The 22,167-nt window shown below is 35.2% G+C and overlaps 1 protein-coding gene across 5 annotated transcripts in view; it reads right to left on the bottom strand.

The window, feature by feature from the left end:
* The window catches only part of NTRK2 (neurotrophic receptor tyrosine kinase 2), a 193,596-nt gene that overhangs the window by 99,316 nt on the left and 72,113 nt on the right, over window positions 1-22,167 (bottom strand). For 2 of the 5 annotated variants that reach the window (XM_031507311.2, XM_077790317.1), the window contains exon 12: window positions 17,339-17,410. The exons of 1 other annotated variant lie outside the window; for it this stretch is intronic. In XM_031507311.2, the coding sequence (XP_031363171.1) occupies window positions 17,339-17,410 (72 nt within the window). Of the gene's footprint in view, window positions 1-429; window positions 6,771-7,623; window positions 7,693-17,338; window positions 17,411-22,167 lie in introns of those variants that run through there. 2 more of the 5 variants (XM_021534433.3, XM_021534434.3) reach the window with 2 other exon arrangements.

Below are 22,167 nucleotides of genomic sequence, written 5' to 3'. Positions count from 1 at the left end.
TTGAGTATTTAACCAAACAACTTTTTTTTTTGTCTAAAGTTCTGAGTAGAGAAGTATGGCCTGATATGTAAAACTTTGTGTCTTACAGGCAAAGCTGAACATATAGTTATTTGACCTGAATACATGTACATTTGTTTGAATGTTCATGATACATACTTTTAAAGTATCTTAAATAGAAATAAAACTACTGCAAACAGCTGCGGGGTGGGGGGAGTGCTTTATAAATAGAAAAAGAATTAATGATGCTATAAAAATATAATTAAGGAATTGAATCTCACTTCTTATTGGAATACAAAGACAATAATAGCATTTTTCTAACAACGGCTAACAGGTGAGGAACTCAAAAACTGACATATTTTTCAATGCACTGAACTATTACTAATGAAATACAAGATATGATCAATTTACAGATAGTGAAAGACACAATGATATAAAATTATAGAACTTTATTGGACTGTTAAAAGGAATTTCATGTAATACATTTTTTATAGATTGTCCAAACTGTTATGGTAGCACTTGGGAATAAAAACAATGATTGTCTGTTACTTACAAGAAACATGAAAGATTTTCAACACAAAGAATTAGAGGGAAGAAGGGGAGAAAAGACTCACAGCTTGCTGATGGATAACAGCAAGTAATTTTTAAACCATGGAATCACAGAATGGGTCAGGTTGAAAGGGAGCACAATGGGTCCTCTGGTGCAACTTCCCTGCTCAAGCCAGGTCATCCCAGAGCCCATGGTATGGGAATGTGTTCTGATGGTTCTTGAATATCTCCACTGAGGGAGACTCCACAACCTCTCCAGGCAATCTGTTCTTGTACTTGCTCACCTGCACAGCAAAGAAGTTCTTCCTGGTGTTCAGGTAGAACTTACTGTGCATCAGTTTGTGCCCACTGCCTTTCTCCCACTATCCAGCTTTCATAATGTGATGCTCTGGTAGAAGGCAATTTTGTGCTAAAATTTAGAGTATTACTTTTTTACATGTGTGAAAAAAATATTTTAGGAAAGAATGTTAAAGTTCTATACTTTGAAATCAATGGAATTACTCTTCTTGTTTTTAAACTGAGCCTGAAATATAAAAAAGACTCAGTAACAGAGAACTCTGAATGGCAGTGAAAGATTTGAAGTGTATTTGTTTGAGACTCTGGTCTTGGGTTTGTGCAGTGGTGCTGCAGCCCAATTATGCTCACACACTAATAAAGTCAGTGAGACCTATGAAGTAGCTGTGTTAAAAACCTCTAAAAAGAATACTAAAATACTCAGGAAAAAAAATCAGGATTTATTTTCTGATTTTTATGGACATACCTGACAAGGGAGTCCTACTCTGCTTGCATAAAAACAAAACAAAACAAAACAAAACAAAAAAACAAAAAAAACCCCACAAACAAAAAAAAACAACCAAACAAAAAAAAAACCCAAACAAACAAACAAAAAAAAAAAACAAAGCTATCATAAGAAAGCCATGACTTTACCTTTTACTTGCTTGAATATCAGATAGTTCCCTGAAATTCTATATGGTTGTTCTTTTCATTCCAGTGAGGAACTAAGTAACAGTGAAAATATGTATGCAAGGAGACAAGATTCCTCCTATATTAAAAGGTATTCTGCTTAGTAACCCTGCTGTGACTTGCTGCCCCTAGAGACCATGGGGGAATGGCCCTCTTCAAAATGAAGGCAGTTTGGCTCTATGCTGCCTACAACTCTGCTGCAGGCCAGAACACATGCTTACCCTACACATTCCTTGCAGCTGCAAAAATATAGCTTGTCATGGAAGGTTGCTATTAAAATTAGAAGGATATAGCATGTCCATACCAAAACAATACATACTCTCATGTGGGCTCTTCCAATCTATTGGGTTTTTTTGGATGAAAATAAGTCATCCAGTTAATCTTGAGGCTGATTAAAAGACAATACCATATTGTCCAAGTTCAGTCACATACAGCTATATTTATTTCCAATCAATGCATCATTTGCCATCTTCAGAGCAGATTTAATTTGTATGAATAAAATAAAAACAGAGCAAATGGAAGCCAGCTTTAAAAGTTTGGGCATACACATTCCAATGGTAGTGGGACAATAAAATGGGCTGGGACACATGAAATACACAGCACCTGCATTCTCTGTGCACCCTATGATGTTGCATTCATGCTCAGTACTTCCAACCACCCACAAACTCATGTTCTGGAGATCAGATGACAAGAATCTCACACAACATGGACCTGCATTATAATCTGAAATACTTTACACCATCACATAATGATGGCAAAGTCCTTCAAAAGGATATTCCAAGACTCTACACATTAGTGCCCTAAGAAGAAGACAGCTTACCACAACTCACAAAGTAGTGCAATGAGCTCTCTGAAGAATAGAAAACAGAACCACCAAAACTTGGAGGGAAGAGAAAAAGCCAGAGAGAACAATGGAGAAGAAGATACTAAAAACCTTTACATAAGCTTTTGGGGTTTTCTTTTGAAATAAACAAGGACAACATACTTAGCTGCTCACTCTACTAGTAACTTTTCAATAATTTCAAATAATAAAATATTATTATTGTTAACAATAATAATTATTATTAATTCTTAACTGCAAAAAAATGGCTGAATTAAAAAGAGCTTAGAAAGGGTTTTTTTTTTAATCTATTGGATCATAAATTCCAATTTTAGAAACCATTTGCAAGTTTTTAAGTATTAAAATAGATGCAAACGAAGTGATGGCCTTCATGGTGATGATTAGTTGTCAGCTTAACATGGACAACTGGGTAAAGGGACAAACTTTGACAAACTTTGTATGAAGGCTTCTGTTTGAAGAGCTACTTGGAAGTGTATGGGTCATTTTCATATGATAAAATTCCATATATTTTACAGTTTTTGAAAAAACAGGCTTAGGAATTTGCTTTCTTAGGAAAAAATTGATTTTTAGTGCTTCTGCCTACAGTCAAAAAAGAGAAAGCGATACCCACAAGAACTACTTGAAGTAAAATTGTTTTCAGCTAGCTGTCCACAGGTTTTCTTGGCACTGTCTGCTGTTACCAAGGATCTTGATCTTGCTCCCACTGAAATGCATGTTTTGCTTCACTGCTGCCTGGGAGAGTTCCAGCTGGTAGACAAAGGCAGTGGAAAGGATAAAGACTGCCTTTCACAGGTTAGGATACTCAAGACACATGTTGCCATGAAAATAGCAGCCTCAGTCTGCCCTTTCTGTGAGCTTCCAGGACTCACACTAAAAACGAGATGGTCCCTAGACAGCTTTCTTCAGGAGCAGACATTTTGCAACTGCTCCCACCCCGCTTTTCATGACAGGCAGCTGCAGCAAGTACAGCTCTGACCTCTGCCTGCGAACAATGCACTTCTTTGCAACATAGACCTGGCCACTGGTCAAATTTCCATCACATTCAACAGAAACAGGTTTATTTAACAGACTGGATGACATGACTTGCCTCACACCAAAACACCCCCAGCAGTGCTTCCTCTCCAGGCCTCAAACTAATCTGCCCATCAAACTGCTCAACAGCTTATCTCAAAATGTCTCCGAGCATATTAAATGTCTATCTAAAATAAATTCTAGTACAAATAAACCCCTTCTAGCATAACCTTAGAAATATGCTTTTGTTTTAGTTTCATGTCTGGCACAGTGAAAAAAAATAGTGACTCTACCTTTAGACATTTCATAGCCTTTTTTATTGCTCAGTAAAACAATATAAAAGCTTTTTAATGTCAAATCCTGGATGTTCATCAATTTTTACCATGTTAATGGTTCCTGTATGATTTTTAGTTTCAGTCGCACTTATTTTAAGGAGGTCAAGAATTTGTAATTAAGTGAGCCCTTTGTAAACCAACACCATTTGGGCAGATCAGAATCTCTCCAGTTACAAGCAATGTCACTTACAATCAAGCTGAAAGACAGAAGCTAGTCGGTATCATAATTTCCATGTTAAAAGTTTAGCTCCCTTAGCTTTAAGACATTCTGTCTACATACTGAAAAAAAAAACATTTTAGGAACATGTAGTCTTTTTCCATCAAGCATTAAACATCTGTGCTAAGACATTATTAGTAACAAATCACGTGCTGTAATCCATAATATTCTGTGAATATCTGCATCAAGTAATAATGTACTGAGTGTCTAATATAATGTAGTACAAAATTTGTAAGAAGTATTTCTACAATACAGATATAAAAATATATATATATTTCAGTGGTGCATAGATCAGTTGTTGTTTATTAAGGTACCTCCATGATTACATAAAATCCAAAATACTGTGTCAGTACATTCTGAAACATTTGAAGGTCAAACCTACCCCTATCCGATAAAGATGAACTGCAAAGTGCTACAAAATAAATTACAAAAAAATTATGTAAAATCCCCAATCAACAACTGTGCATATTTATGCATATAAATATTATGAATCAGAAAGAACTACTTTTTAAAATAAAATATTTCAAAAGTCAACTGCCAAATTCCAGCTTTGCAAGTTTGCTTTTTCCCTGCCAAAAGAAAAGGGTTCAGATTCTCACCTCATTAATTTGGCAATAAATTGTGAACACATAACAGAAATATGGTCACTTTGTTCCAGCAAAACTTCAAACTGGAATTTGGGCTACTGGGTCAAGCTCTGTTCATGATCCAATATATGTTTGATGTAAGTCCACTGACTTTAGTTCAAATATTGCCACTAGATGATTGCCTACTGATTTATAATCACCTCTATGATATCAGATATTATTTCAACAGGAGGACAGACTTGTGGATAAGCAAGAAGTCCAAGAAGAAAATAATTAAAAGGAGTTAAAAGTGAGTCAGTAAGCAGAAGAGAAAGTTAGGATCTCTAGAAAATAAGACCATGTCTTATAATTCACAGACTTAGGGAGGAAAAAAGGGAGACATTCCTAATACTCTTTCTCAGGAACAGCAGAGCACTTGATGACATCTAACTTCAAACAGGAACTATGATGGATATCCTTAATTGCTGCCATCCCTCCCCAGATCACCACAGTATGTGCAGGGCGACAAAGACAACACGATTCCTAGGTCATCAGTAGACTTCCAGCTCTGTCCTCTTCTTTAATGTGGGGAGCAAAATACGTCTTTGGGACAGATTTTTAGTGACTGCATCTCCCCTTCCCTAACTAGTGGAAAGGGAAAGGAAATATGTCCCTGCATAGGCCTAGAAGTATGCAAATATGGACACATTTCTTGACTAATGAGGATATTTCTGAAACTTGAGCACAGCAGGAATAAAGAATTTTTATGAAAGACACTCAAGAGAACACAAGAAAAAAGTTGAAGGATTAAGAGTCTTAGAAGGTACAAAGCAAATAAATACACAGAAACATAATTAAAGAGTCGAGACAGTACTGTAGAAAGAGAGGGATGGTGTAGGTTCTTAAAAGACCACAGTAAAAGAAAAGGCAACAGTGTGTCGCAATGGAAGAGTGAAAATGGCTGAAATTAAAAGCAGGTAACAATAAAAAGCAAATACATTAGGGACAATATAATACCATCTCAATTTTTTTTTTTTTTTTTTTTTTTACTGAACATAGTTGTAAGGAATTAAATTCAAATCATATCTCAAAAATTTAACCAGAATACACAGAAACATAAGCATCTACCTCGTTCTTTCACTACTAGTCTTTGTAGCTAACTCTCAGTTAAAAAAAACTCTGACATTTCATACTTCTTAAAATTCCCTAAATGGAAAAGATCAAAGTAGACCCTCAGGATTTGATACATAAATCAAATGAAAATTAATTTCTAGTACTATATCTAAATGCAGTCTTGCTCTTGAAGTACGCTCATACCTTCATCTAGCTTTATTTATTACAGTAGACTCTTTTCTGCAATATAGTGAAGCACATTCTGAAGCATACTTCACAGTTAAATATGGACAGTTAAACAAGCCTCTAAGTCTACATCTGAAGGACCAGCCACATACCATTGCTATTCTTGCTCTTGGCTCAGAATCAGCATTCTGGCCTACTACAGATTTGCGTGCTTATTCAAACTTAGGGACTATCTCAAGTAAGCACAACCTAACCAAATGTCTAAGTGATGGCACTGGTTCAATACCCAAACACACCAAACAGTATTGCCACCTTTCTGTATATAGCTCAGACTCCCCATCTTCCTGGTAAAGTCAGTGGAACTACATACATATTAAGATTTGCAGGGCCAGCTCTGCAATTTACTGCTTCAGGTGTTAAGACCATATCCTGCAAAGATACAAAAACTTAAATTTAAGCATGTGAGCATTTCCACAGAAATCAGTGAGCTTGCACACACACTCAAACTAAGCATTGAAGAAATTTTGCAGAGGCATTAATTCAATAAAATAAAAGCAGCTTTGCAGTTCACCTTTGATAAATATTATTTATAAAAACAACATCTTTCCAGTTAAGTTTGAACAGAAAAAAATTGACAGAGGAAACAATATAATTTCATTTCTATGTCATTTTGGAAGACACAATGAGGACAAGGCAATAGGAAAGAGTGTGGTAGCTTATTTCTGGAATTTCTTGAGATTTTTAGCTGCCTCAGGGCTTCACCTTTCCCTGCTCTTGGAAAAACAGCTACTGATTTGAATGCACTTCTTTAGTTCTCAAAACATAACAAATGTTTAAAACAGAAATCCAAGGGAGGTGGAACTTCACTGGGCAAGAACACTGTCCACTCCCTACAGTGCAGCACACAGATTCCACAAGCTCAACAGCCCCTCTCTCATCTTTTCCTTATTTCATTTACCCATCCAGTGGGATCTTATGAAATAAAACAAAACCTAAAAAAAACAAAATAAAGTGTGAGAAATCATGCTTAAAAAAAGAAAAAAAGTCAAAGAAAAATCAATACAAAAGACAAAACAAATGAATACTTGACAATCAAACACATACACATAAAAAGCATTTAAAGCATAAATAAATTACATTAAAATGATACATTAATTTATAAAAATGATGACATTACCTCTATCTTGTGGCTAAAGGTTTTATTTGTTAAATAAAAATGTGTAACATGTACTATTATTTGTCTTTAACATATCAATATACTCAGATTGAACTGTAATGCAGTACATCTAGAATTCTGCAACCAGGGACTGTGCTAGGTATGGGTCAGAAAAACCTCAGCCAGGTGCTCTGCCTTGTGCCAAGATTTATGGTGAACAGCCCAATGTGCACAATCAAGTTGTCTGTCTTTGGTACACCAATTACTTGTAGGGTATCCCACTATGCCACATATTTACTCTAAGTAAGTACCAGGATCCTCTCTAACTTTCCTTAGCTCTGTGCACATCATTCTTTTTGGCTGGTCTGAGCAGGCTGCTGCACTCAGTGGCATCAGCTGCCTCTGTAATGGTAGAAAAAAGTGGAACTGGGGGAAATATTAGTCAATTATCTTGAAATTAATTGTATTTAAATATCAAATGGAACTTAAAAATTAAAAACTAAATATGATGGCACACTGAAATACATAAAAATCCCCAGGATGTGTTCTGCTATGAGATGGAGTAAAAATCTATCTCCCAAAACTTACCTGACTGGCTGACATTTTTTTAAAAGCTACATAGGGTCCTGTTTTGAATTAAACGAGTGGACTTTATGGCACAAACACTTCCTAGAATAGCGTTGCCTTACCCAGTCTGTTGTTATCTGATGCGGTTGAGTTATTATGTACATCACTGTTGACAGCCACCATTACTTGTTCTAATGACATTTGAAAAAAACACATGTAAGAGTTTAATTTACTATTAGTCAGCAAAAGTAAACTTCAGTAGTAGCTTTTGTCTTGTTTTGTGGGCTTTTTAATCTTGTTTTAATAGGTTCTCAGTGTTTGTGAAGACTGAAAGCTTACCCATATTCCACAGAAATCTAAACAATTCAGAGACAAATCTTTATTTGCTTTCAATGAATGGGATTTACACTATCAGCTTCAAGAGAAGTTCAATTTCACTGTCAGTAGCAATGACTAATTCATGTGCATTGTGTTTTCTTGATTGTTTCTACCCTGGAAGTAGGTAATCACACAAACAGATGCTGAACTTGGTAGCTTTGTACAATCCCACATTTCCAAAAGTGTGTGGCAAAATGCCTTTTCTTTGAAACAGTTATTAAAGTCTCATGTAAGGAACCAAAAAGCCCCAAAGGAATCTGCTGATTCACAGACAAAAATAGAGTATCAGCTGAAGAAAGCCTCATTTCAGAACAGTAAGCAATTTTCTGAAGGATGTTTAGAAGTTATAGGTTAGAAAAGGAGCAATATCATCAGGGTTTTTAGTAGTCTACAATTAAGTCTACTCCATGGGTGCTATTTTCCTCTTGAAATACCTAAGTCATTCAGACCTCTCCTGGAATTTTGCTTTCTTAAATATGGGAGATTACATATGTTCTTGGCAACTTAAGACGAAGGACATATACATGTATTTACATAAAAACACACATTTATACCACACTTTTAACACCACAGCAAATCATTGCAAGGGAAAGGTTTTTTGACTTTTGTATTATTCCTTACCTGGTCTTCTACAGTCACAGTAAAATAATATTGTTTTGTTTTAAAACAACTCTGAATTTTAATTAGAGAAATTATCAACTAATGAAATAATATTTAGTGTACAGTACACAGGCAAAGCACAGGTACAAACCAGATCTGCTTACAACTCCTGCAAACTTCACATGATGAGTCACGATGGGAAGGCAGAGATAGAAGGAATGTGGTACTATTATTTCAAGGAAGGCAAGCTGATGTGTTCTTGTAAATCACCAGAGATGCTTAGGGAGATGGTTTAGTGGTGGGCTTGGTAGTGTTAAGTTAATGATTGGAATTGATGATCTTAAAGGTATTTTTCAACTGAAGTGATTATATTATTCTATTTTCTTAGTTGCATTTGAGTGTATTTTAGTAACCCTGGTAGCCAACACTGGCATCTAAAACAACCATTATGGGAGAAACCTCAGACCTATGACTGAATAGTCTACAGGAGTCAAGAAGTCCACAAGGTGAAGAGAGTCTTGCAATTCCTACTGAGGGCAGAAAAATTCATCACAATAAAAACATATTTGAGAGGAAAAACTTATTAACAGAAGAAAGGTGAAAAAAAAGATGAGAGTCTATTAACTTTAACCACTAAATCATAGAAAGAAACCAGGTATAGTATATAGGAAAGAAAAGGATATATGAATACAAAATAATTGTGGGGAGTGATGTAGAGTGGGACAATGGAGCAAGGAAACAGGACAAATATAAAGGTGCACAAACTGAAGTGCTTTAAAAAACAAAATTTCATTTGTACACTGGATCTATGACTATTTGGAGATATTGAGGTAACAAAAGCAAAATATTATAGGCAATAGATATTTAGAAAATTATTTCTTGTGTTCTAACTGCCAGCTTCCCATTTGACTTCTCAGAGTTCACATTGACTTCAAAGTTCACATGGAGTCACTTAAGCAGGTTGAGGCAAAGCTTGATTTGGGCTTGAGTTTCTGCTGAGGTGCTAGATTTTGAGTTTAATATTAGTTTTAAAAGTACACTGCTGTTATATAAGCTGCCACTCAGACTTGTAGAGAAAAGTACACTAAAGAATAAAAATAAAAGAACGTCAAAATGAAAGTGGAAGACAGAAAAAAGCTATTCATCTTCCCCGAACAAGGAATGACAGAACTTCATTCATCCTTTAAAGGAACATTATGTATCTGTCTCTCTGAAATGCAAATTTGTCCAAGACAGTAAAGAAAATAATAAGTAGTTTAAAATGTGATAACTTTATTTCCAATAGCAGCTCTTCATTCAAAAAGCTTTGAAATCAGCACTAAATTAATTACTAGTCTTTAAACAAACATCATAAAGAATCTGGAGTACACTATTTTGGGAACATCAAATTTAAGCCTAACTGCTTAATAGCAAGAGTAGCTTGAATTATATTATTAATAAGGATCCAGTTGAGCCACCAGTGAGCACTTTTTTTTAATCCTACTTTCTAGAAGTACCACAGTTGACTATCACATGAGTTTTGCAGACTTATATCTCAGATACAAGATGATCTGTACTGTTCTGAGAGTTTACTCTGATTGGGAGATGGATAAAATGTCACCAACTACTGTTCACAGCTTTTTGATTCATTAGAGAGGAAATCATGAAAGGAAAAGTATAATAACAAACCCCCTACCTTTATACCTACTGCACTGATTTTGAAAGAAGAGCCTTTAAACATGATCCTTTTAAAATATAAAGAAGCTAATTTTTTGCCATCTTCAACCAGCACACACAAAAAAAACCTAGCCATCAATGGCATCATAACATCATATGCATCATAACATCTAATTCATATATTTGGGAAAATCACTGTTCTTGAGATAGTCACACATTCATGGACTCAGTTTCCACCTATACCAAAAATATCAGTCACATTTCTTCTTACTGGTTATGTTCCCTACAAGTGACCACCTAAGTCATTCAGGAAGGAAAATGTTACATGATGGTCATCTTCTGAAATATATTCACAAAGCAAGATGCAAAACTTTAGTTGCCTAAAATCCTTCTTGCACCAACAGAATTTGAAATACTATATTTCAATGAGTTGTAATAAACTGGAGGTCTGAAGTCAGACTTTCTTGGTCATTACCAACCTAACCTACATAACTGTCAGAATAAATAGAAGTTTCCCATAATGATGACTTAACTAAATACAAAACTAAGTTTTGGATACTCACATCCCTCTTGCCAATTATATCTTAACATATGAGTTACATAAATTTGGAGACTATGCAACTAAACCAAATCATTCAAGGGAAAGTACAAGCAAAAGATGTGCTGAACTGAAACTTTTTATGACGTTAAGTCTCATTCCATATACTCTCTTCATCAAGTGCAAAACATTTATTCTAATATTGCATAATGTTTGCGTTTTATTCAGAATATTGATTATGGCATTGATCTAAACAAAGCATTTGAATCAAAAATCAATGTACATTTTATTTTTTCTAGTGTGGAGTAATTTGAGCATGTATGGCATGTATCTCTTCATTCTTTTTACATGAACTGTGATTTATATGGAGAAAGTTCAAGCTGATGACTGGAAGGGAGGAAGACAAAGGTAAGATGCAGTTACATTACCAAAAAAAAGTAGTCTTATGAAATTTGTCAGTTTCTCATTTCAAGAAGGAAAAAAATGAAACAATTTATTCCTAGTTTTATTTGCTTCTTGGATCTGAGCCATTGCTTCGAAGAGCAGTGCTGGCTAATGCTGTGGCAAAATCAGGACAAAATGTCACCTAATTTTAGTTGGAAAGCAAGAGGTTCCTGGACAGCTTCTGCAAGATTTTTGTTGCACAAGGAAGAATAATATCTTGTTTAACAGAGAAATGCCTACACATCAACAGAAGATAAAATTATCTGAAGAAATACGCATATTTTCTTAGGCTTTTGCAGGTTTTACATGCATCAGGCTCAATACTGCCTTTTGTTTGAAAGCACAAAAACATAAGTATTCACTACAATTTTTTTTTCATCTAAAAATAGTTTTTACTTCATGAAGTACTAAGGCCATATTTTTAATTCAAACAGTTAAGAGCTCTAATGACAAGCATAAAGATTACTTTTTTTAACCTAAGGATAAAAGCATGTACAGAAGACAAACAAATCAACTTATTAGAGGCCAGGGATTCACAGAAAATTCTGTATTTGAATGAGTCTCTATTTTTTGAACCAATTTTCCTGTAACTGAATTTACTTAGTAAAAGGGAAAACTAGTACCAGAAGAGACTAAATAGCCTGACCCATGAAATTATACATCAAGATAAAGAGTTTTGACCCTCTTATATACTCCAATTACTTACAACAGGAAGGCAGCAGACAATCATATTAAACTCAGACTATTTACAGTGACCCAAAGCTAAAACGTTTCTTCAAAATATACAATATCTCATAAAGATTTCCACTGTAACTGCCTCTTCCTCTAATGTCTGAATTTATGCTCCATAGATAAGGATGCATAAGCTTGTAATTTTATGGATGCTTCTACCTGTATTAGATTTCCAAGTAAGCATAATAAAATTGTAGTCACCAACGTTAGTATTGCAGCCAGTATTAAAACTATTTAATTGCTTGCTTCATTAGTCTAGAAGTTCATGAAATGAGAATGGAGGTCAAACAGAATTATACATACTTAGGTATAGAACCTCATAAATCATTTCTCAATGAAAAAGAAGTTAGAATTAAGGGATGGTAAAACTGGACCTTTATACCTAACACTTTAAAGACCAAAAGTATTTTGGGTTAACAGCTCTCTACACTGTTAACAAGGATCATTTAATGTCTTCATCTGTTTTTCTTTAGTTTGAGCTAGACTTTTGATTTTATTTCCCAGTATGATGCATTGGATATGATGCTCATTTTCCAAGCAGGCAGCAGAAAAGAAAACATTTGTGCTCTGCACTCTTGAAGGAGAAAATATTGTATGTTTCTCAATAAGAGTCCTTACCCTCATGACTTCCAGCGCAATATCCAACAGAAGTTTCCTTTTACAGTACTGCTGCTCATGCTGTAGTTGTTTTGCTTTCTATTGATTAGTGAGTCAAGGACATTAAGAGCTGAAGCTCAAACCACCATTGCTCAGAGACAGCCAGTACATATATTTTACAGAGCTTCTAATTCAGGGACAGTTAAAGGAAAAAAAAAGAGAGTGTGAATAAGCAACTGCTCAGAAACTGAAACAGAACCCGGCATTAACAATAGCTCCCCACAGAACCATAGAAAATGTGCATTAGTAGAAACCCAACTCACAGGAAAGAGTGTAGCAATTGCACACGCATTTTAAAAAATGGATATCTGAGAGTTATTTTACACTTCATTTGCATGACACTGTATGCCTGAGAGATTAATCAATAAATCAAGGGATGCTTTCTCAAAGCTTCCTGCAAGTACTTGAAAAGTCAAAGCTCTTAGGAAAGAAGGCGCTTTACCTTATGACATCCCTAGAATTTGTGTTTAAATGCAATCATTGGTATGCATGTAAAATATGGAAATGCTACACGCTACAATTTTGACAAGTGTCAGTTTATAGCCACAAGAAAGATCAGAGTATTTGAAGGACACAGCATAAATATGTCTCGCCCCTTTGCAAAAGAGAATCACTGTCAATTTTTAAACCATTCTGTCTCTACCCAAATATTGAAGGCAATGCTACCATCCAGTTATCTTGAGTAATTCCAAATATTCTGTATTTTCAATATATGACCTTTTAATAAGACCTGGCAGGAGAGTTTTTATATACAAATTAGGGAAATAATACTGCTTGTTACAGTACAATAGGACTTATGGAACTGTGTCACATATATTCATTTATAATAGGATTATTTTGCTTACTGTTCCCTTACAATAATATTAACATCTTTGATCAATTACCATCCTCACAGCTGTTACTGACCAATTCTCCATTTTCCTTGCTATGAAATTTTACCTTGTGTCTGTGAAATCTGGGCAATTCTTAAAAGATGCATCTCATAATCACTCAGTGCCTCTAGTAAAACAACTGCCTTCCTTTACAGTCACTACTAATAAGTACTAAGTATTTCCACATCAATTAACAATTTTCCTTAAAAACATTCATCATTATCTTGATTGTGGTCAACAATCAAGATAGTGGACTGACAGCAAACAACCAAGAGCCAAATTCCAGTTAATCCCATTAATATTATGCTCCATGAAGATAAACTACATGATTTCTATGCATCTCTTCTTTCTCCATCTTCTGCAGACTTGCAAGTCCAGGACCAGAGATCACTGCCCCATTTTGATACAATCTTGGCTCAAATATTTCACCCCACAGCTTCTCTCTTGATTGAAAACTTAAGATGTAGGTACCATAGGTGATCAGGCCCACACAGTATGTGTTATGAGATGTTGGTTCTGATTGACAAACCTGGTCTACATCTATGACAAGGTAACAGTGGATGAAGGAAGGGCTATGGATTTTGTCTGCCTGTACTTTAGTCAAGCCTTTAAAAGCATTTCCCACAGCAGTCTCCTGGAGAGACTAGCTGCTCATGGCTTGTACGAGTGCACAGTTCTCAGGGTTAAAAACCATCTGGATAGCTGGGCCCAGAGAGGGTTGGTGAGTGAAGTTACATTCAGTTGGTGGCCAGTCATCAGTGGCTTTCACCAGGGAAAAAGACAAAACAGTGAAAAAAATGTCACTGGTTATCTCTTACCACAAATCCAGTGTCACAGAATGAGAAAGAGACAGCCTTCGAGTTGCTATCAACTGAACCTTAACTAAAGTAGTCCTCATCTGCAGTAACACATGGCCTTTAAGGGTGGTGAAGTATGAGACACAAGATGTTTCCTCCTGAACCCCAAGGTCTGGTTTTAGATTCCTGAAAAGTCATCTCGAAGTTTTGCATACATTTGTAGGTAGTTTGAAGAATGTGCATTCAGGTCCTGCACCTATTTCAAGGCTCCATAAACTTTTCTTTCTCCCAGGATATTATAGTATATTGGAATCCCTTCTCAATGCAGAAGATGGAGAATACTTGTAAGGAAAACTACTGCACAAAACAGAACTAATTGAAGCAATTTGAATCTTCCAAATCCCATCTACTTGGAACCATTGTGAAAACAATGTGTACTTATTCCAGGCTAGTCTTGGTTTGCTTTACTCTGTTCTCTGTTTTACATGGATACAAAATGGTTCTCCATTCAAAGAAACACTCTTCACAGGATACACTGAGAAAAGGGGAAGGAAAGTGGTCTTGGGAAAAGGGAAGTTTCCACTCTTCATATTTATGAATTCTACCCTTTACAGCACCCTTTTGATGCAACAAATCAGGTACATTTAATGTGCTAATTACACCTATATTACAGCCAAAAAGTACCACCTGTAGACCCACGCACTTTATAATAAAAGTAAACAATATTACTAAGTGATACTATGTAATTATAAATTTAGCTAACATCAAATAAATGAGACGTGAATCTATAGTAGATACCATGTGTAATTGCCATAGCTGTTGGAGCATGCTGTTAGCAAATCAGTGAATAAACTGTTCTCTTATTTAAAAGTGTATTCCTGCAAGTGGAGTGCATGGGTTTACATCTACATCTGACACACAGGATATGTTAAATGACTTCAAATTTCTGCCTGAATACTCCTTATCTGCCCAAGAGTGCCAGATACCACTGTCACACTAGGAACAGAAATTTCCAAGGTGTTTAAACAGAAATAGAAATATCCTTTCCCTTTCTGTGCAAGTTAAACAAACTCCTGTTCTGTTACCAGGTCAAGTAAAAAATCTCTCCAGCATATTACTGTCATATAATTTTGTAGACACAGAACCAGGAAAGGAGTATTTCTATTGCTCAGTTATTGCTGTAGCATTGCTGAGGTGAGCCTTCTGAATTTCCCTCTTTCTACAGAAAGAATCATCTTGTAAATGTATTAAGGTTAACAAAATGCTTGAAATGCATTTGAAATAAAATATATTTCATCTGAAAGAAGAGAGATTGATGCTTTCCTTGGTGACAATTTCCCTAAAGGCACCATTTTAGAAAAGCAGAGTCCTCAGTCTTCACAGTCAGATTGACTTTTCTATCAATAAGTAGGTATACCAATGCATCTGACTCTTCTTGGGTTCAGCAAACAGAAAGCCTACTTTTGGGCTCCAGAAACTAAACAGGTTCCAGCCTCCAACAGCTGCAGGGCAGGAGTACATGGAACCTGGCAATGCTTTGGCCATGATGCTGCCAGTGCTGGCCAAGGTGATTTTCCCCACTTCTGCTACAGCCACTGCACAAAGAACCAGCCACAGTGCTAACACTTGCCTTTCTTTCATAAGATAGGGTTCCCATCTCATCCCCATGTCTCCAGCCTCCTCCCAAAAAATAAACTCAAGACTTACAAGGAGCAAGGGTACTGCAAACTATAGCTTCAATGACCCCTTCATACCTGACTAATCTTGTGAATTGAGACACACAAGACCATGTGGAACAGACATACAAGAAGATCCAAACAGTAATTAACAAGGCAAAATCTCTCTGGTGTAAACAGTATGTGCAAGACTACTTGCTCCCAGGCCCATGTGCTAAGGTAAAGGCTTCAAGGACAAAGAGGTTCAGAGCACATATTAGCCAGTAAATAAAAATATGCAGGGGTATATCTTCTTTTCTTTTATCCACAATTATTTAATCTATATTAAAGTAAGTTGACTATTTTAACCTAAGACAAACCGCATTCTCCTATAAAATGTTCTAGTACATTTCAAAAGAGAGCACGTGTCAAAAATTTTTTTCAAGTACTTATAGGACCATCCTACTTGAGGAATGAGGGAGAATGAGTTTTAAACCTGTGGGCACAATTGATGCCTTTCCCTACGGGCCAGAGAACATACCCTAGTCCCATTGGCTTTGATGGCACACTGGTAACCTCAAAGACTGCTGTGCATTGCCCCAGAACCAAGTCAAATTATACAGTATGTGCAAACCACACACCATGACTACTGTCCAGAGAGACCACTCAAAAGATAATACACAACTAAGTGATTTCTGATTATGCAAAGTTAATTGGAAGAGGTGAGTCAGTTACGTGAGACGCATGCTATTATTGCAACTGAATTTATAATTTTCGAAACTATTGTACTTTGTAGTATTTGTTAGTGTAGGGCCCAGAAGTCTGGCATTTGGCCAATGGTAATTATTTAGGCGTGTTGCCATAAATTACTATTGATAGAACACAAAGTAATTTTTGACATTCTGTCAGAAAAATGCATTAAAGGTACTGGAGAGCTTTTGTGATTTTACTCTTGCCTGGACTGGAAAATAAGATGTTGATTGAAAAAATGTTAAAAAACTTTTAAAAACCCCACCCAAACCACACACAAGCCTAACACAAGGTTGGAACACAAGGTTTGCAACATCTCCCTGGATACACAGCTAGGTTTGCTTAAACCAATGAATTCGTAACAGTTGCTTCACAATGAATTTGTATTGAACAAACCAAGACAGCACTTATGTTTTCATAAGTTATTTAGACCATTCAATATTTTCAAATATTTCAATAGAAAAAAAGTCCCTTTCAAATTCTGTTGAAAGCCCTGACATTAATTTTCCAGAATCATAAGAAAATATCATATGCATCATTATTATTTACAATTTTGACTGCATGTATATTTTTTCAACCAAAAACGTATGTATCCATGTATACACAAATATACATAACAAGATACATACATTCTGAAAAAATAACTGAAACATATGTAGTATTTTATAGTAACATCTGTTCTAAGAATAAATAATTAATCAGGTATATTTAATAATGACATTCTTTACAGGTTAGTCTGAATAGCTTTATTATCTCACCTTCATTGTCGCAGTCTTGCAATGAAAGCCATATTTGATCTACCAGACCAACTCCTTTTACTTCACCATGAACTGGAATGGAATGCATTATCATTAATGCAGTTAATGTCAATGATTTGGTTTTGCAATTGCCAATGCTACTCATTTTTAAATTTATATTTTTTTCCTCAATTGCTTTTGCTTTCTACACTGCAGGAGAGAAAACATCCATTGTGATACTTTTAGATTGTTCTCATTTCACATTTTTCACCCATAACCATCTATAACATGAGAAAGACTATCATTATTGATATTTTTTGGACTAGATTCTATCAGACATAACTTGCACATGTGTTTTAGAGCTATAGAAGCACACACCACTTAAAAATATTAAAAACTGCAGGATCATGCTTTATGATAAGCAGCAAGGAGATATTCTTCAGTCACTGGCCAAATTCTTCTTGGTGTATATTCTTGCCCCACAAATACGAAATTGTGGTACAAATAGACTGCACAAAAGTCAGAATCAAAGCTTGATCATACTGCATGCAGCATTTTTTTTTACTTGGTGTTTATGGTTTTCTCCTGGACTTTTGCTTTTGATGGGTATCACATAGAGGCAAACCCCTTACTACTTAACATTGAAACAGTTTGTTCAGCATTTGGTGCTACTCCTCACGCTGAGTACTGAAATTAACCCATAACCAACTTGTGCTGCCTAAAGTTTCTGCAAGTGTCCTTCTGTTGTGACAGAGACCCTGGTGTTCCCTTGCTGAATGCAGCTATACAACAGGTATCCACATCTCCCTCTGTTCTACTCCAAGGTACCTCAGCATGTGGCATCACATAAATGTGGACAGAAAAATTGCAAATTCAATGCTGAGTATTCTTTGTAACATGAAAAAAGATAACTTCACATGCAAAGGCAGCAGATCTGTAGCCAGCAGACCTGAACATAGATTATTAATTCAATGTAGGGACAAACACCTGAAAATAAAAAGTATATAAAAGAAAATCCCAGACAATTGGCAAGGCTCGTTTTAAATAACCTACTTAAATTATACTGCTTGAAAATTTGTGTAACTGCACATTTATATATATCTGTACATACAAACTCCCTCCAACATATTTCATATGAATCACTGAAGAGTTTTTCCTTGCAAATTACATTAACATAAAAAATACCAGCAATAGAAATAGATTTTTTTATTACTAGCATTTTATGAACACCAAAATGTCAATAGAATATATATATATATATATATATATATATATATATATATATATAGTTTAGGCCATATTAAATATTATGTCAGTAGAATGAGCAAAGTGAACTGTGGGCATTCTTTGACTGGTTCAGGATTATGATAAACAGCAAATTTTGATCCATCATGTTCAACAAGTGTGATTAATTTCATAATATTATATAATAAAACTAAGCTCCTAAATCTTGCTCCTGGAATCATGATAACTCTAAATTTGACCTTTATCATCTCCAGATTTTCCTAAAGGCAGGAGAAGGAGAAAATGATGGCCTGAATGTTATTTATTATTTTTCAGCTGACACAAAAATTATACTAGACCAAACTTTTTAGCTCTTGCAAACACATTCAGCTTATTCTACTCAAGTTAACAGATCTTAAATATCACTTTAAAATCACAGAATTTAATTTTCAAAAAGCAGACACTGTAATGCAGTATGATGTCTTTGGGAATACTAAAGCAATTAAAGAACAATACACAGCCTTGCTTGCTTCTTGACAAAGCATCAAACCTCTATTTTGTCAGCTTATTAAGAAAAAAAAAAAAACTTGGCTGAGAGAATACTCTAACAGGATTCTAAACAAAAGATTTTTCTATATTTCTGTCTGTTTAGATATTTCTCAAAACAGGAAAGATATTTTACAGTAACAAATATTTCCACTGCCACTGAAGGAGCATTGTTTCCTTTCCTGCAATTAAAATACTGGATCTGGTACTCCCTTTAGGATTTACAATATAACTTCAGGAAGTAAGGTTAGTTAATGAGCATGTAACATGTTTACTTAGCCTACACTGAACTTAATTCTAAAAAAAGGAAAAAATGCATCGCAAATCTAGAAAAAAGGCAGACAAAAACCATATTAATATTTTTTAAAATATGTATCTCACTTGCAGCTCTGTAAAACAAACTACCAAAACACATAAAGAAGTATCATTGCCTACACAATAGAAACAACCTTTCCCTTGCAAAGACAGAAAATTTTCTCAAATTCAACTCTATTTTACAAATTCTGCAAAATCAAGTGATTCATATATAACACTGCTTAGCAGCTTTCCCGTCCATAATGTAACCACAGTATTACTGGGGATAGGATGGCAGGGGAAAAGCCCCTTTCATGCCTGACATGACGCTGCTCACAATAACAGCACCCTTGTAGCTGGATCAGAGCAGAGCCCTGTCCTGTAACAATGTGACTTTCTGACTGAGTCCAACTATGCTAACACTTATTGATGACAATATTGTATAAAATAGTCATTAAATCTTCCAAAACACTCCTATGACTGGACAAGGGTTGTAAGGACAGACACCAAGTAGCAGCTCTGACCTTGAAAGAAAACTATTGATTGGATTCTGCCTTGTGAAAGGAAGGAGGGAAACTGAAACCAACCATTGTGAATCATTAATGAGCTCTCACACCATGGATCTAGCTCCAGTTTTTTACATATCCACGTACATTTTTCTTTTCGCTTCCTCAAAACTAGCCCATATGCAATCTATACATGAAAAGAAATTATAAATTCATTCAAGACAACATGAAGACAACCTCTAGATAACTACTCTGTTTTGTGTACATCAGACTGTGTAATACTTAACAACATTAGTGTTACATATAGTTTTAAATACACACCCATATATATATGTGTGTGTGTGTGTGTGTGTGAATGTTTACTCATGTTAGTTACAGTAAATTAGTAAAAGATGCTATTAATTGCCTGTGCTACTACTATGTTTTTGTTTGTACCACTGAGGCAGAATGTGACTTTCCAGTCTTTTGATAATTCCTAGGACTGAAAGAGCTTTGAACATATTTTCTGAGGAATTTGGAGGTAAAAAAGGAGATGTTTAGGTTGTTGATTTTTAAAGAAAAGCTCTTTATATATTGAAATAAAATAAAATAATATTAAGAGTTATAATCTGTGTGGCAGGAAAAATTCAAATAACTGCTGTTTTGTATTGATTAGGACTAAAGAGATAGAGAGAAGTAAATGGGGAGCAAAAAGCCTACCATTAGACAAAACATAGGAAGGTGTGTGATTATTTTCTCCTTATTTATCATAAATTTTATTCATCCTCCTTCTTACTGAGCTTTCACTCCTCAACACATTCCTTAGTTATTCTTCTACAGCCTCTTTTCCTACAAATTGTATCCAACTGCTTTTCTTCAGAGGGTCCAGCCACAATGTTATTTATTGTAACACAAAGCATCCTCCTCTGCTCTTGGTTCATCTAGTAGTCCTAAAGAAAATCATCCCCTATTAATGTACTTTTACACAGAAGTCATAACTTAGTTTATAAAACTACTTTTCTGATACCTTTATTAAACAAATCAACCATGTTAAAAATGGGAAACTATTAAGCCAAGATTTCTTTTTAAATGCAGTCAAACCAAGAGAACTTAAAGAAAAATCTCTAACAGTCAAATGATCATTGACTGTAGGCATTTCCTCTTAAAGAGACACAGCCCATCAAAAACCAGCAGGGTACAAATATGAAATGATTTTCCTGTTCACCATCCACTACACGAAGGAATAAATGTGATGACTCCTGTCTTCACTGTCACACAGCAGTGCATTAGCAGAAGTATACAGGCTGTGTCAGCACAAAGGAGCACAGTGTTGTCCAAGACAGTGAGTTCACATGTGAGAGAAATTGGCTACTTTCAAAACATCCACATGATTAGTTTCCCTTTAGTTGCCTATTTAATTACCAATACTTTCACTGTTTAGCAATTTGAAATGCCATCTTTACCAAGGATAATATGGTAACATTGACAAAAGTAGCAATTGCTACTACTGGAATTAGATTCAGTTGCCTTCTACACTAATAGGATATAAAAACTCACCACAGTAACACTGCAGCTTCTTTACTTAATAATTACAGAAATAATATCATGAGATAATATGCCAACCATTATCTGACGCCAAGTATATAGAGGATTAAAAATTCTGTATTGGAATAATTGCATTCAGAAGGAGATTTCCCTTTAGCCCTGAACTCTGAAATACAACACTTCTGCTCACACCATGGAAATACACATTTTTGTATTCTAGCAAAAAGATGTCCAAAAAAGATGGAAAGAGAATAGGTAAGAAACAGTGAGTTATACAAGGATACAGATACTCATTACGTAAAAGGGAAAGAGATGAGTACAACATGCAAAGGACAATGCACAAACATTACTCTAGCAAAGCCAGAAATAAATGCACCTTCAATGCTAGCACAAAACTCGTGTATGACCAAACAGTAAATTCAGCAAGAGCTTTACAACAGGAATTATGCTGCTACAAAGAAAGAGAAGAATCATTCACAATGGTTTTGTTCAGTTTACGTTTGTGCTCTAGCTCTGTCTTTTCCAAAAGATTCAAGCAATGAATGATGAGGTGTTACAATGCCATGAACTGGCAATATCTAAATGCCATTTCCAAGGGTCTATAATATCTGTGAATTAATTATTTCTGATAAAACCAGAAAAATAATATTCCAAATCAAAACACCATTACTAAATATCTCATTCCTATTAAATTTCAAAATAAAACCTTCCCACTTTGGTTATATGGCTGTGTTCAGCCCCATGGCAGTTTTTATA

The sequence above is a fragment of the Lonchura striata genome, chromosome Z, assembly GCF_046129695.1.
Source record: "Lonchura striata isolate bLonStr1 chromosome Z, bLonStr1.mat, whole genome shotgun sequence".
Lineage (NCBI taxonomy): Eukaryota > Metazoa > Chordata > Aves > Passeriformes > Estrildidae > Lonchura > Lonchura striata.
This window is presented reverse-complemented; position numbering and strand designations above follow the sequence as displayed.